Source organism: Vanessa atalanta, chromosome 5, assembly GCF_905147765.1.
Source record: "Vanessa atalanta chromosome 5, ilVanAtal1.2, whole genome shotgun sequence".
Taxonomy (NCBI): Eukaryota; Metazoa; Arthropoda; class Insecta; order Lepidoptera; family Nymphalidae; genus Vanessa; species Vanessa atalanta.
In genome coordinates this window covers 13,799,522-13,814,186 of record NC_061875.1, presented here as the reverse complement: position 1 = coordinate 13,814,186, position 14,665 = coordinate 13,799,522, and the positions used below count along the sequence as shown (strand labels likewise).

Sequence of the window (14,665 nt, the reverse complement as noted above, 5' to 3'; positions counted from 1 at the left end):
TAATGCCTGTTATATTATTACATTATTTAAACATTTAAAACAAAAAGAACTAAGTGTTGTTATAACAACATTAAAATTACGTTACCCTTGTTTATTGAGTGTTATGACTTACGTGTGGTACGTAGCGACATCTAGTAAGAGGTAGTGTAATCTTTTGATAAAATTTGAACTATGCTAAGTACATTGCGAGCATTGGACGTCGTTACATAATTATGAAAACAAACGTAACTATTAAAAAAGAGGTAAAATACTAAGATGATATCTCAAAATTATAAAATACTCAATAGTACAGACAAAAATATTCTCAAAGTATTTAAGGATATTTTGTCTGTATCAAATTAGAGTTTTGACATTACGATTTGACATTTCGATTGCAGTAAAGACTTGACAATAAACATTGGTCGGCTGGCTGATAAATATTTTGCACATTTAATAAATAAAAAATGTTTGTTCAAAGTAACTCTTTATACGCATGTTTGAGATAACGCAATGGGAACTTTAAATATTGCTGAATGGTCCCCGGACCAAGTCGCAGAATGGATGTCAGGTTTGTACTGGGGTGTTGCGACTTGCGAGAGCTATGCTTTCGGAGGGTGAGTCACAGGCGGTGTTTTGTTGCAGGATTGGGACCCAAAGTGGCGCAGTATGTGCCAGAGCTACACAAGAAAGGATTAAATGGCGAAAAATTGCTGACTCTTCGATGTGATGACTTGGAATATCTCGGTATTCACATAATAGGCCACCAAGAATTGTTGTTAGAGGCAGTAGAACATTTACGAAACTTTGTATGTATTGTATTACATTGTATAATTACAAATATAAGTGTCTGTTCATTCCATAACTCAATTTATTGTTCACAACAGCCAATTAACACTTATCTGTTTTTGTGTTGTTGTTGTTGTTGTTATATAAACTACATTACTTATAGCTCTGATATAACATATTTGCTTTACTTTCTTCTGATTCATATTCATGAATGAAGAAGAAATATAAATTGGTTTAGTTATTATAAATAAAGCTGCAAAATATTTGTTTTTAATAATTGTTAACGCTCTTTCAGCACTATGAGATTTCAAGAGAATGTGTGCAGCAGTTAGCTCTACGAGTGTCATCTGCAGCAGCCTCTCTAGCTCGAGCGTTACGTCATCATGTTGACGCTCGCTTAGAGACTCACTCTTTAGCTGATGTTGCAAGGACTGTGCATGCTGTTAAGCCTCTCGTTTGTTGGTTAGATAGGTAACTGTAACTTTGAGTATCATAATTGTTAAAGTTCAGTCATGGCAAATAATTCTGCATAATATTATCTTTGAATGTTATAGCCAAGTGCCATTGCATGTATGCCTCTTATACACTTGACATATAAAAGTATATGTATAAAGACTTTGTATCTGGTAACTGAACCTAAATCATATAAAAATAATATTACTCATAATAATTTGCCATTTGAGCAACATAGATTCAGGCAGACTGTGTCATGATAAATAAATAATTAATAACTGCTATTTATGAAATGCTATGATTTATTAAAATAAAAAGCTTTTGTATTTGTAATAGCAAACACAAGAGGATTAAATTAGAATATACACATGATGGGACTTACCAGCCAACTGCTTGACCAACTACTAGTTTGTAGTCCAAATTCAATGTAGCAGCACTTCAAATAAAATAAAACATCATGGCTTCAGAAGCTATGTTGTCCTATATGAGTATTTTTAGCAGATGTATTAGAACAATAGGGCAAAAAAGTATTTTATTTTTATTTTATAAATTTATTCATTATTGTTATTTTCATTGTAATTAAATATTCTTTTGTGTAATTGCACATGATCTTTTATTTGGATTTCTTGAATTACATGTATTAAATTTCAGGTGGCCGCTGGGCTCCGGGTCACCGCTCGCAGAACGTAAGGCGGCCCTGTTGAAGCTATCCTTGGAAGCGGCCACATGTGCCCAGAGAGACAGGTTTGCCGAGCAACCTGCCCGAGCGGTGGCCGCGGCCGCAGCGGCAGTCGCTGCCGTCGCGGATTATATCATTCAGGTGATATCAGATCGATTATGGCAGCATTTTCACGCATTAAGGAACATGTCCCCCTCGGTTGTAACACCCGGCCCATGCGCGTGCGCAGGACGTGTCGGACCCCACCATCCTGCAGCCGGCGTGGCTCGGCGCCGTGTCGCTGCGCCAGGGCGAGCGCGCGCTGGGCTTCGAGGTGGTGCCGTCGTTCTGCGGACACCACCAGCTCGCGCACATCCGCTTCGCCTCGCCCGCGCATGCGTCGGGCCTCGTGCACGAGGCCGACGAGATCGTGCAGGTACCGCCCCCCCTCCGCCGGGATGTCCGCAGACCGGATCATGATCCGGCACTAATTGTAAAATTAATTGCAATTTTACATATTAAGCTGTAACTAAAGTATGATTTGGGCACTGGATGCGTTGTATATTTATGTGATCAGTGTTGTCTTAAACCTGGTTTTGTAAATTGTGTAGGTAAAGTGATTTGATGGTCTAAACGGTGACTAATTTTCGGTAGCAGTGGCTAGTATTAAGCAAAGATAAATTAACTAATTGATAACGAATTTAGGTTAAATTTTATTGACCATTGGTGGCGAACGATTCGATACAGTAGTAATCGTGCTGCAGGTGGGCGGGAAGTGCGTGATCGGGTGGAGCGGCGAGGCGGTGGAGCGCCTGTGCTCGCAGACGGCGCGCAGCGGGCTCGACCTGCAGCTGCGACTGCGCCGCCGGGGGGCCCGCGCGCTCCCCGCGCTGCCGACCCCCCCGCTGCGGGCGCCGCGGCCCCGCGCGAGGCCACGTCTGCCGCCCCTGCACGCACATCTCAGATTGCACAGGTTTTCAAGACTTCCCTATATTTGGTTCAATGTGTCGTTTGTTTCGACCCTCCAGCCCCGGTTCGCGCCGTGCCCGCAGGTACGAGCTGGAGTTCCCCCGCGCCGCGCGCGCGCCGCCGCCCCCGCCCGCGCCCGCGCCGCGCTCCCCCTCGTCGTCCGACAGCGAGCTGTCGCCGCCCGCCTCGCCCACGCACCCCGACGCCAACAGGTGACCAGCGAATACGAATACCGAACGTACCGTATTCAACTATAAAATGTCGTCTTTCAGTCAGGCCTTAGATAGAATATATCCTATACAATATTTATAAATTTAACGTAATATATGTAAATTCAGTAGATCGAACGTAAGTAAGAGAGCAAACGAAAATTAAGTGCACAATTATTATACCGATCGCTCACGGCGTGGTGTGTCCGCAGGCTGTACCCGCCCAAGCCGGCGGCGCGGCGCGCGCGGCGACACTCCGTGTGCGGCGCCGAGCAGCCGCCGCGCCCGCCGCCCGCGCTCGAGCGGGTGAGTGCCGCGCCCGCGCACCCGCGCACCCCCGCACTCCCGCACCCACCTAACGCGGACCTCTCTTACAGTTCTGGCGGGAGCTGCAGCAGCAGCGCTGGGCGCACGGCGGCAGCCCCGAGCCCGACGACTCCACCCTCTACCGCCGCGACAAGGTAATCCCTGCGTTTTGGGAAATGTTCGGAACCGCCGATAATAAACGTATTCATTTTTGTAAATCGTTTCAGGCGGTGTCGTGCAGCACCGGCCTCCAGTTGTCGCCTCGGCCGCGGACCTGCCTGGGCGTCCCGCGCCCGTTGCCCGCTCCGCTGCCCGTCCCGCTCGCCGCTCCGCTCCCCGCCCCGTCGCCCACTCCTCCCCCCGCGGCCGGTCGCGGGAAACTCGACAAGAGTCACTCGACGCCGGCGTACGACTTCGAGCCGTCGTCGGAGCTCGGCCCGCTGGCGGCGCAGACCATCCCGGAGTCCCCGACCACGCCCACCGCGGAGGGGCCGACGCTACCTCGTCTGGAGAAGGCGGGACAGATTCTCGACTTCAAGAAGTCGAGCTCGCAGATCGAGGAGGCGATTCAGCAGAGAAATCGACGAGCTAACGTCGACGACGAGAGAACGGACGCTTTCACCGACGAGGATATTCGACCGATCGACGAGGACTCCAAGCTGGAAATCGTCGAGACAGTGAACGTGGTGCTCAGCGACCGAGTCGAAGCGAACGAGAGGACGGTGTCGAGGGAATTCAGGAGGGTCGAAAAAAAGGAGACGAGGGCATCGACGAAGGTTTCGGCGGACGACACGAGTAGCGACGATCAAATACCGATTCCTGTCAAGTAAATTTTTCAATATAGATTACTTCCTTATTCTAATTCGGTTTTTTAGTATAATTCAAGACTCGATTATATTCATATACCACCACGTGATTTCAGATACCCCAAGCCACGAATAACCGAACGATACAGACCGACCGAGTTTCCCCCCGAGCCTCCCCCGCGTCCCTCGCACACGCAACGGGCGCCGCGCGAGCCCCCGCCCCCCCCGCGGGACGCGCCCCCCAGGGAGCCCCGCGAGGCGCCGCGCTCGCTCGCGCAGCCGTCGCAGTCGCTGCAGTCGCTGCGGCCCATCAGCAAGCGGGACATCCAGCTGGTGGTGTCGGAGCGGCGCGCCATGCCGGCGCTCAACGGCGCGGCCGACGCGCTGGCGGCCGACGGCGCCGCGTCCCCCGCGCCGCCCGCGCCCCTCGCGTCCCCGAGCACGACGCCGTCGCCCGCGCCGCCCGCCGCGCGCGGCATCTTCCCCACCTCCAAGTCGCGCAGTCTCAAGAAGAAGAACTCCATCCTGGCCAGTGAGTGCGTTTGAAGGATCGTTGTGTCTCGTCCGTGCATACGGAGCGGTGAAGGAATCTAAATCGGAACCTCAGTAGGTAATTTCGTCACGAAGGCGACGCGTAATGTGATCACAAAGCAGTCGGTACGTCCGTAAGCCTCAGAAGGGAAGCCTTTAAAAATGTAAACCACACTCACGGGCTATATTATCATCCGTCACCGTTCCGCAGAGCGGCGCAGCGTGTCGGCGCGCTCGCTGTCGGCGCGCGGCGCGGCGGGGCGCGTGTGGCAGCGCGTGCGCTCGCGCGCCGGCCCGCAGCCGCGCTGGGCCGCGCGACACCTGCTGCTGGCGCACAACCTGCTCTACGCCTACCGCTCGCCCGAGGTAGGCGCCGCCCCGCCCCGCGCCGCGCCGCGCCGCCTCCGCCCGCTCTGACGCCCGCCCGTGTTGCAGTGCTCGCGCGCCGACTGCATGATCTACCTGGAGGGGTTCACGGTGTGCGCGGCGGGCGAGGTGAAGTCCCGCGCGCACGCCTTCAAGGTGTACCACACGGGCGTCGCCTTCTACTTCGCGTGCGATACGCGCGACGCCATGCTGGCGTGGATACAGCTCATCCACCGCGCCACGCTGCTGCCGTCGCTGCTGACGTCCGCGGTGAGCGGAGCTCGGAGATGACGCCGATGACGATGCTCGTTCTCGGTTTCATTGTAAGACGTTTTCAGATGGAGTTGTCGAAGCAGTTCTCGGAGACCGATTACTCGGAGACGGAGTCGGACAACGAAACCTCCGAGAGGCGAAACGAACGCGAGAGGGAGAGGGAGAAGGAGAGGGAGAGGGAGAAGGAGAAGTCGAAATTCGGTTCCCTGAAGAAGTTGACGCATCGCGCCGGACGGAGCGAGTCGCAGGAGAACGTGAACCAGGCGGCAGCCACCAGCCTCGACAGGAAGTATCTGAGGTTCTTCTCGAGAGCCAGGCCCAAAGATGACTCTAAAACTGCGAAGGTATGTGTTCATTTACTTGGTATAATTTTTTTATGCGTACAGAAAAATACAAATTGCAAATAACAACTGGTGCGTGAGGTTTACCAAAAATAAATATGCATGTGCCGCTTCACCGACCCTTACCGCTTCCGACGCACTCGCGTTGCAGGGCAAGCAGTCGGGCGTGCCGGTGCCCACGGAGCACTACCGCAGCTACCGGCGCGTGACGCCCGACGCGTCCCCCGCGCCCCCCGCGCCCGCCGCCCCCGCCGCCGCGCCCCGCGCGCCCCCCGCGCCCAACAAGCTGCCCAAGCCCATCAACTACATACACGCCTCCAACCCGAACTTGCTGGACTTCGAGAAGAGCGATTTCGTGACCAAGCCGACCATACAGGTGAGCGACGGCATCTGCTCCACGTCTCGAGTAAAATTATGCTCCTCTCTCTGTCGTCAGCGCACTCTCCCTCCCGTCGAATCCTAAACGAAATAACATCGCATCACTTAAACCTGCATCAGTGAGTAGAGCGAGGGTCGCCCCGCAGGTGCCGAAGCCGAAAGTTCACAAGCCGGACAACTTCGTCGGCTTCGTGACGCTGGAGGAGTTCATGCTGAAGAAGCAGGAGGAGGAGCGGAGACAGGCGCACTGCGAGCGCGCGCCGCCGGGGGCCGCGGGGGGCGCGGGCGGCGCGGGGGGCGCGGGGGGCGCGCGCGAGCTGCAGCGCCGCCTCGACCGCATCGTGCCCGACGTCATCTACGGCGAGCTGTCGCAGCGACACGACGACGGGTGAGCGACGCCCTGCGTGTACCGAACCAGATTGCTTGGAAGTCGTTTAGCGTAAAATAGGGCTCGTAGTACTTCTCTTCTTTAAATGAACGTTTAATGCGATTCGATATCGTTCGTAGCAGCCCATTCGAACCAATCAGTATCGGTTTGACCTGGGAGCGTACGAGTGGAGTGTAAAGTGTGCCGTCGCGTGTCGCAGGTACGAGCCCGTGGGGCCGCGCGCGCCGCGCCGCGTGAGCGCCGACGCGCACTGCGGGCCCGCCGCCGACGTGAGTACGCGCACTGCGGGCGCCGGACTCGTTCCAGTTCGTTCGCTCAGGGCTCGCGTTTGTGTGTTGCAGGCTCGCGCCGACTCCCCGCAGACGCCACCGACGCCGGCCGCCGCCGAGAGGTTATTTCTTACCTTTACGATTCCTAGTATGAAGTAAACGAGAGGGGACCCCGTCGGTAATATCTGAGTCGGCGAGTTCGATCACTACTGATATTGAAGAACTAAATTGTACTGGCATTTATTCATTACGATTTAGTTCTCAAAAGACATCCCCCGGATGTCTTTTTAAGGACCTCTGTATCCATTGTATTGTTAAGTGCGGGAGAAGGTTTGTGTGCTATACAATTTTAAAATTTCGCACGGCTACAGCCGTGGATTCGGCTAGTTAAAAATGAATGATCGATAATATTCAGTTTTATTGCTACCCAGGAGTAATATGTGCGGCAGAATAAGATAACATCAAAATCTTCGATATATTTCTTAGCAAACAGAAAATTTAAACGAATGCCGATAACACGTCATGTTTGGCTCTTTCGTACCTAACTACGAAAGAGAGAGTCCGGAGTGACGTGACGCCCCTCGTGTTACGTCACCGCACAAGTCCGCAGATGTCCGGCGGGCGGAACGGCGCCGTAGAGCCGCTCTGACGTCACAGTGTGTTCCGCAGCTCGGGCGGGGTGTCGCGCCTGCGGCTCATGTTCGGCGCGCGACGGGACCTGCAGCGACAGGTGACCACTCCACTCGTGCTAATTGTAGAAAGGCGGGCGAGGCTGACCTCCCGTGTCTAGGGTGGCACCACCGCCCTAGACACGGGTATTACCCGTTCTTACGATATCAATGCAAATTCAATACGAATACGAAGTTCAAAACGTACACGAAGATAATCGTCAAAAGAATTGACCGCCCTATGTTCCAGGAGAGCAACCGCTCCGAGCAGTACCCGCACCTGCAGTGCCCGCCCACCTTCCAGCCGGAGACGTACTCGCTGTCCCGCCCCCCGCGCGACGCCGCCCCGCCCGCCGCGCGCGCGCGCGACTGACGCGCCGCCCCCGCCGCCCCCGCCGCCCCCGCCGCGCTCTAGCGGTCAGTAGCGCGCGTGGCCGCGCCACTCGCGGAGACCGCCCCGTTGGCCGCTCGCGCGGCGCCGGTTCCGGGTGCGCCGGAGTCGACTTGTTGTATATACTATTTTTTATAATTTTCGATTCATTCGATCGAATATATTATATTACGTGTAAAGAATAATAAATAATACCGGTCTCCCTCTACACGTCTAAAGCTCTCCGCCGTCTCCCCCGGTTGCCTGTTTAGTGTTTAAGTGAGTATTGGATTTATCAGAAATATATAAAAGTGTGCTTTCAAAATAGTATTACCATATCGGTTAATTCCGGCTGTTTTATATCAAATATGATTAGAGAGACGAGCGCTCAGAGGTTTCGCGAATCTATCTAACGCCAGTTGTAGTCCGGGAGCTGGGGACACTTTTCACTCGCGCGTCTGTCGCGGGAGTTCCGTCCGTGTATTGTTTGTTATTCTTGTGTTATGTCTATAATTTCGTTTTAAAATTTCTTTATTCCTACTATTTTTCTACAAGTAATTACAATTAATATTTTGCTAGTTATCGGATTCCAAGTTATTGACAAAATTATTTATCTACATTAAGGTACTTTTACACTTTTGCAAACGACTTTGGGATTCGGACATTTTATTTACTCCCTTCATGAGTTATGAAACATTCGTATTTGTAGATATTCTATTCGGTTTGTAGAGGATACATTTTGTTTCGAATTTTATTAGTTCGAATAAAGACTAATGAAAAAGAAATTGGAAACGCACACGTACCTTTTCCGGGTACTTTTTATTCTAAGGTTTAGATTTAATGACTAGGATGTCGTCAAGACTACAAAATTTCAATTTTCAAAATGTAGAATTTCCACAGAATAGCATGGTTTTTTATATAAGAATACTAAAAGTCTGAATTGAAGGTTGTAATATATCTGACGACGTTTTTAAAACAATGCAACCTTTTAGCGCACGTTCACACAGACGGACAGTCTTTACAGGAGCGCTTTCGTGTCTGCTGGCGGGTACTTTGTGCGCGGACGGTATTTGACTCTCTCGTTTCGCACTCGTTCGTGCAACTGCCATTCCGGTACACCAGACAAAAAGTATCCGACAAAACGGATCACTGTGTGAATGTAGCCTTACTCGTTGATAACTAAATTTAAAAAGGAAAAAAACAATCATTTGGAAATTTCTAATCTGCCGTTACAAAAGCGAATGTGCCAAAGTAATATTTGAAATTATACAAATATGAGTATACTATAAGGTATTTAAGGTATATCTGTTTTTTAATAGTTTGTATATTTGTATCCAAGCTCATACAACATATATGAAGATGTAATATCTCAAAACTAGTAATAAAATTTACATGTAATATAAAATAAACTTATCGACTTTACTATTATGTAAAGTCAGAGGACGTAGATTTTGAAGGAGTCGTCCCGGCGACTGTGGTACGAATTAAATCAAATAATTTTCGAGGAGCCAGGAAAGTTTTATACGAAGCACATTACACGCAATAATTTAATCATTCTAATCAATCATTTGTGCAATCGTCGTACAAATAAACTTTCCAGTAAAAAGATTATATTTCGTATCTAAATAAAATTAACCTTATAAATATAATAAAAAAAAATATTTAATGAATGAAAGCAATTCGAACATCTTTATCAATGCTCAAGTTCTCTACGAACTAATATTAAATTATTCGAATGATTATTTTGATAAAATATTGATAGAAATAATATATATGAATAATTTAAAATTACTTTGAAATAATCGACGAAGCGCACCCTTACACGACGGAGACTTGCAGAGAGAGACAGCATTAACACTAGATCGGCGGTCACGCGTGTCGGAGAGGGACGGCATTCGCTTTAGTTGAGTGTTGCGAATGTGTGTCCACGCAATTGATGGCGTTTTTAAACGAAATAAAGAAAGCTGACGCGCGCAATATCTTCAGATCTCACGACCGATATCTGCGATGTTTTCCAAAGAAATTATCATTCTTACGTACAAACTACGGCCTATACGAATAGTAAAATTATTTGCACTCGATATTTCAAAGTAATTTTATGCTTCGCCAGTGATAGTTACAATAAAATGTGAGTAATTATTTGAAAGAGCTGTATGATTTTTCTAGCAGTAGTTCGTTGAAAGTTATATATATTTGCTTATTTTCCTAATCGTGTAGTACATATTAACGGCTGGATATTGGTGCCAGCGAAGCAAACGTCCGGTATCGTACAAGATAGGGGAGGAGTTTATTTACAAGTAATAATATAGTGTCGTTGTGGGGAAGTAAAACCAAATTGATTAAACTATTACGCTACATTATATTTTGATGGTGCAAATTGCTCCAGGATTGTTAAAAATAATGCACTTATTTAGTGTTTATTCACTCTTAGGTAATGCGAAAATGTTATTAAAAGGTTTGACCTTGAATCCGAATGTCATATCTATAGCCCATAGGGGGGGGGGGACCCGTGATGGGTTGATATCATTTATGAATTTACGATTTATCTAAATTATACATCTTATAATTGTGCTCAATTTTATGGCTATACATTATGTTGCTGTATTATACAGTATGTAAATAATACACACGTTATACTATACGAAATAGAATCATAAATTAAATTTCTTAATTAAAGCGACCGTGTAACTAAATCGCTGTAAAATTGAAAAAAGTGTAAGAAGATTTTCGACTTAAATAAATGTAATTTGCGAGTGAGCAAATATTCGACGACTTTGGTGCTTACTAATGGTAGCTAAGTTTTAAAATTTACACGAATTTTGTATAATTGGAATAAAATTATATTATCGACTGACAGACGGACGTTTTTCAATAAAACGATACGTGTCCGACGTGTATTTCGATGAAAAAAAATGGTTCTATTGAAAGTATTGGATGTACCGATAGCCGCTTGCTTGCTTTTGGAAGTAAAATCGACGCGTTACTTTTCTCGGGTGAACGTTTAGGTTTGGATTAGTAGTAATAATAAATGTCTCATTGAAATGAAATGAAAACTGAATGAAATAAAATGTACAATAGATATTAGGTTCCTATAAACTAAAGTTTAACTTTAACTCTAAAGTTGGGGAACAAAAATATTATGGAATTTTCAGTATAGTATATATATATATAGAGCTTTATAGGAAAATAAGACGGACGACTTTTATTCGATGTTTTATTTACTTTTTTTTTATTAACGTAAGTACAAATAAACGAAGAATACCCTGATTTTATAATACATTTCTGAACTTCACTTAGAAACTTATAGAGGATATTATAAATAAATAAATATAGTGAAATTTACTCGTGGCTCATTTAGTAAAATTTAAATTTGTATAGAAATGTTAATTCAAATAAATGAACTACAATCATAATCACAGTTTCTGTCGCCAGTCGAGTATGCGTTTTAAACTTTACGACCAGAGTGAGCAAGCGGATATATAAACACATGTGATGCTTCGTGTTCTGTTGTATAATTTGAAAGTTATCGTAATAGAGTTGTCGTGTGGCAGAGAATTGTATGTGATTTCTATAATTTACTCGCTTTATTTTACCGAAGCTTAAATAATATCGATTATATTATTCATAATATAAATAAAATAAGCCTAATTTCATTATATTTTAAGCGATATTTAACGATGCTTTTATTTGTATCATACGTGTCCTTCAGTGCAAAAGTGTTTCGACTATAATCATATACTTTATATTTCGAAAGCATTGTTTTTCAAACGCCTTTGCACTAAGTACAATTGTAACACTTACATTGCTATTTTTAAAAGTGATTCCTTTAGAATGTACACACATGTGACCGTAGGAAACAATATATATTAATATAACTTTTCCAACAAAATATCGCTTTAAGTACAGTCGACAAAATAAGCGTTATGGATGACTGGCTGCCTCGGCCTATCCTCATGTGTTAAGTGTACCGATAGTCATAAGCGAGCCAGTGAGAGGCATACTATACTATACGACGTAGATAGGGGAAGTGTTGGTCGGTGATACTCAGCTTTATCGTAGCTAGAAAATGAATTATATAGTCTATATATTATTGTAATTTTATATATTTCCGAATGATGTTATTTTAGAAACTGCTCATATTTACTGTCACTAATGGTATTTGTAGACGATCAATGTATTCATAGTAAAAATAAACGTGACTGCACGTGAACGTCTGAAAACACTCAGTGTGAGGAGGTCTTTGCAAAGAGCCAACCGACTTGCAGATGTTTCAATTGAAGATTTTTTCTCATCGTTTATTAAAACAATGTGTACCATAAACATCGTTCAAGACGGATAAATATATTATTGTTATAAAATTCAATATATTATATGAGGGTATATTATTGGCATTATTTATAAAAATTTAAGCCTATGTTTTGTTCTGGCATATGTAGTAGGGTATCTGTAGTATATTATGTTGGTATAAGAATGACGAGCAAAAATAAAACCAGAGCGTCGGCGGTGAAGCTAATCATATAATTTTACATTGTCAATCTACAAGAGAAGGAAATTGTAAAATAGTTATTTAAAACGAATAGTAAATTCTGGTATTTTTTTCAGTAACTTATTATTCGTATTACGCTTGTTTTGATTATTTGCCAATATTTTTGGGGTCCTAGTTTTTAAGGAAACGGGGAAGAGACCCAAGTGAGAGCCGCTACGATATAATATATGATAACATGTTTGTACAGAACTAACGATGAGGCTTAAATTTTTATAAAGACAGGCTTGATGTTTATATTTTTATAAACGGAGTGTAAAAGTAAACGAATGTTCCAAGTGCTTTTGTATGACGTAAAGATACAGCGACTAATTTAGCGCGTATATCAAACTGTTCAATTATTTACTTAATAAATTGATTTGATAAATGTTCATTTTATTATAGTATATGTACCTACCTTTCGTATGTTAATAAATAATAATATGCGTGGTGTTTTCTAACCATCCTATTAAATGTTATGTTTTTATATATTAAATACATTATCTATATGTACAAGCAATTTACCAATGACTCCGAAACTGTAAATCTAATTTAACGAGATTACTTCTGCGACGTAGACCCTCACTAAGTTTTGGTAGTCTGTCGTTATTGGATGAAATTTCATATCATACATGTCTCTGTTTAGAAATAAAAAAAATATGTACCATAAGGTGAAATTGGTGTTAAAATGAATTAGGTGTCCGTCAGTTTTAAGGTAAGATGCATTTTCATTTCGTTTTCGTCAATAGACTAAGAGGCCAAGTGATACACGAGGAACTTAATGGTCAGTAAATAATTCATGAATATTGGTCGATTTAGTACAACAGCTTCTAGAAATGAACTGCATTAAATGAAAATTATTGATACTTTAATTGTTCGCACGCTCTGGTCGTGTATGGTCGCTGTGGCTGCGGATTATGACAATAGGATCTTGAACACTGGATGTGAACGGTACAGTCGTGCATTATAGTGCAAAATCGGTTAGATGGACATCATCAGGTAAAAAAGTATTAACAATTGTATAGTATTCTATAGCGAAATACAGACTAAATACTATTTATAAAGCGATAAATCAAGTTCTTATTTACTATTCAGATTTACTAACATATTGATATATAAATGACCAAACCATAAGAGAACTTGGCTTTAATTATTATAATTTAAGTTAAAGAATTGTACATAATAAAGTGACAATACATAACATTTGACAAGATAATAGAATACTAAAATTCCTTCATAAATTATGCGTCACATATTTATAATAATTTCGTGATGAACTTTTGTTTGTTAATGTGATAGTTTCGTGTTGTTCTCGTTAACGTGATTGTGTCAAAAACGTTAACCAAAACAAAACGTTCTTGCACTTTGATCATATTACAAAATCCTACATGATGTTATAATTATACCGAGTTTAATTAAAATGCTCGCGGTTTCGTGCGATGCGGTGTGGACAGCCGTTGCCCGTTGCCATTATAAAATTATCGCGCCTTAGAAAATTAATTAATGTTCGTCAGTTAATCTTGCATAGCATTTTTACTTTAAATGTGTTTTATTATAAGTATTTAGTTTTGTTTAACGACTAAATCACTACATGTATTAATTACTATAGACCTACTTATACATAGTCTTCCGGCGTATCTACTGCCAAATATCAAATCAAACACAATACGATTTACAAATACACGACTAACTACTTACCACCTACTTTTTACCAAATTCCTAACACCGCATACGTCAAGCTCTTGCGAAAGTTGTTATTGGAAATAATTTAATACAAATATTTTAATGGCCTAACCATTAGTTTAGTGTAAGTATCTACCGGGGTCCAGAGGTGTTGGATAGTAGATAGGCTATTTTGCAATATACTTATTACGATTAGCTGCTTCGGCGGTTACCACCACACATGCAGATTAGAGAGTGTAGTATCTATAGATCTTTTTATTGGGTTCTATTTTACTTGTTAATACAATGTTTACTTAATACATGAAATTATTGTAACTATAATGTGATGCCTTCGTAAGCATTCTTACTTTGTTAAAACAACTCGAAGGAAGTTTACAGCTCTGGGATTGTAAATAACTCTCGATACATAATATGTCGTTATATTGTGTCTACAGAAAAATATTAATGGTTTTCTGAGAAAATGTAACACTCGTGACATTGGTACAAGGAACAAACACAAACAAATTTCCACAGAAAACGTTCAAAATGCCTAGGGCCGGATTAACTTAGCTTGTACACATGTCAAGGTCCCTTTTTTCGAAAATATTTATTTTCTTCCGCAACGCAAATTAATTCACAATTACGATGTTTTGTTTTCCTATATAAAGGAATAATGCTATCACTCTATTCAAATAGGTGAAATGTTCGGCTTTAATAATAACAAAATAAAA

At 43.9% G+C, this 14,665-nt stretch overlaps 1 protein-coding gene across 2 annotated transcripts; it reads left to right on the top strand.

The window, feature by feature from the left end:
* Window positions 1–384: 384 nt before the first annotated feature.
* Window positions 385–7,777, top strand: LOC125064431. Of its 2 annotated transcripts, XM_047671435.1 has the most exons (19): window positions 385–547; window positions 622–785; window positions 1,061–1,236; window positions 1,870–2,038; window positions 2,127–2,312; window positions 2,641–2,849; window positions 2,929–3,057; window positions 3,267–3,360; window positions 3,432–3,515; window positions 3,588–4,186; window positions 4,283–4,698; window positions 4,909–5,063; window positions 5,133–5,333; window positions 5,402–5,680; window positions 5,829–6,053; window positions 6,202–6,443; window positions 6,643–6,834; window positions 7,382–7,442; window positions 7,631–7,777. In XM_047671435.1, exons 1-19 carry the CDS (start codon window positions 490–492, stop codon window positions 7,751–7,753), a joined length of 3,762 nt encoding a protein of 1,253 aa, XP_047527391.1. In that variant the 5' UTR covers window positions 385–489; the 3' UTR covers window positions 7,754–7,777. The 2 variants fall into 2 exon arrangements, with proteins under 2 accessions (XP_047527391.1, XP_047527392.1); XM_047671436.1 differs by lacking the exon at window positions 7,631–7,777 and having other exon boundaries at window positions 6,643–6,712; window positions 6,785–7,489.
* Window positions 7,778–14,665: the final 6,888 nt, after the last annotated feature.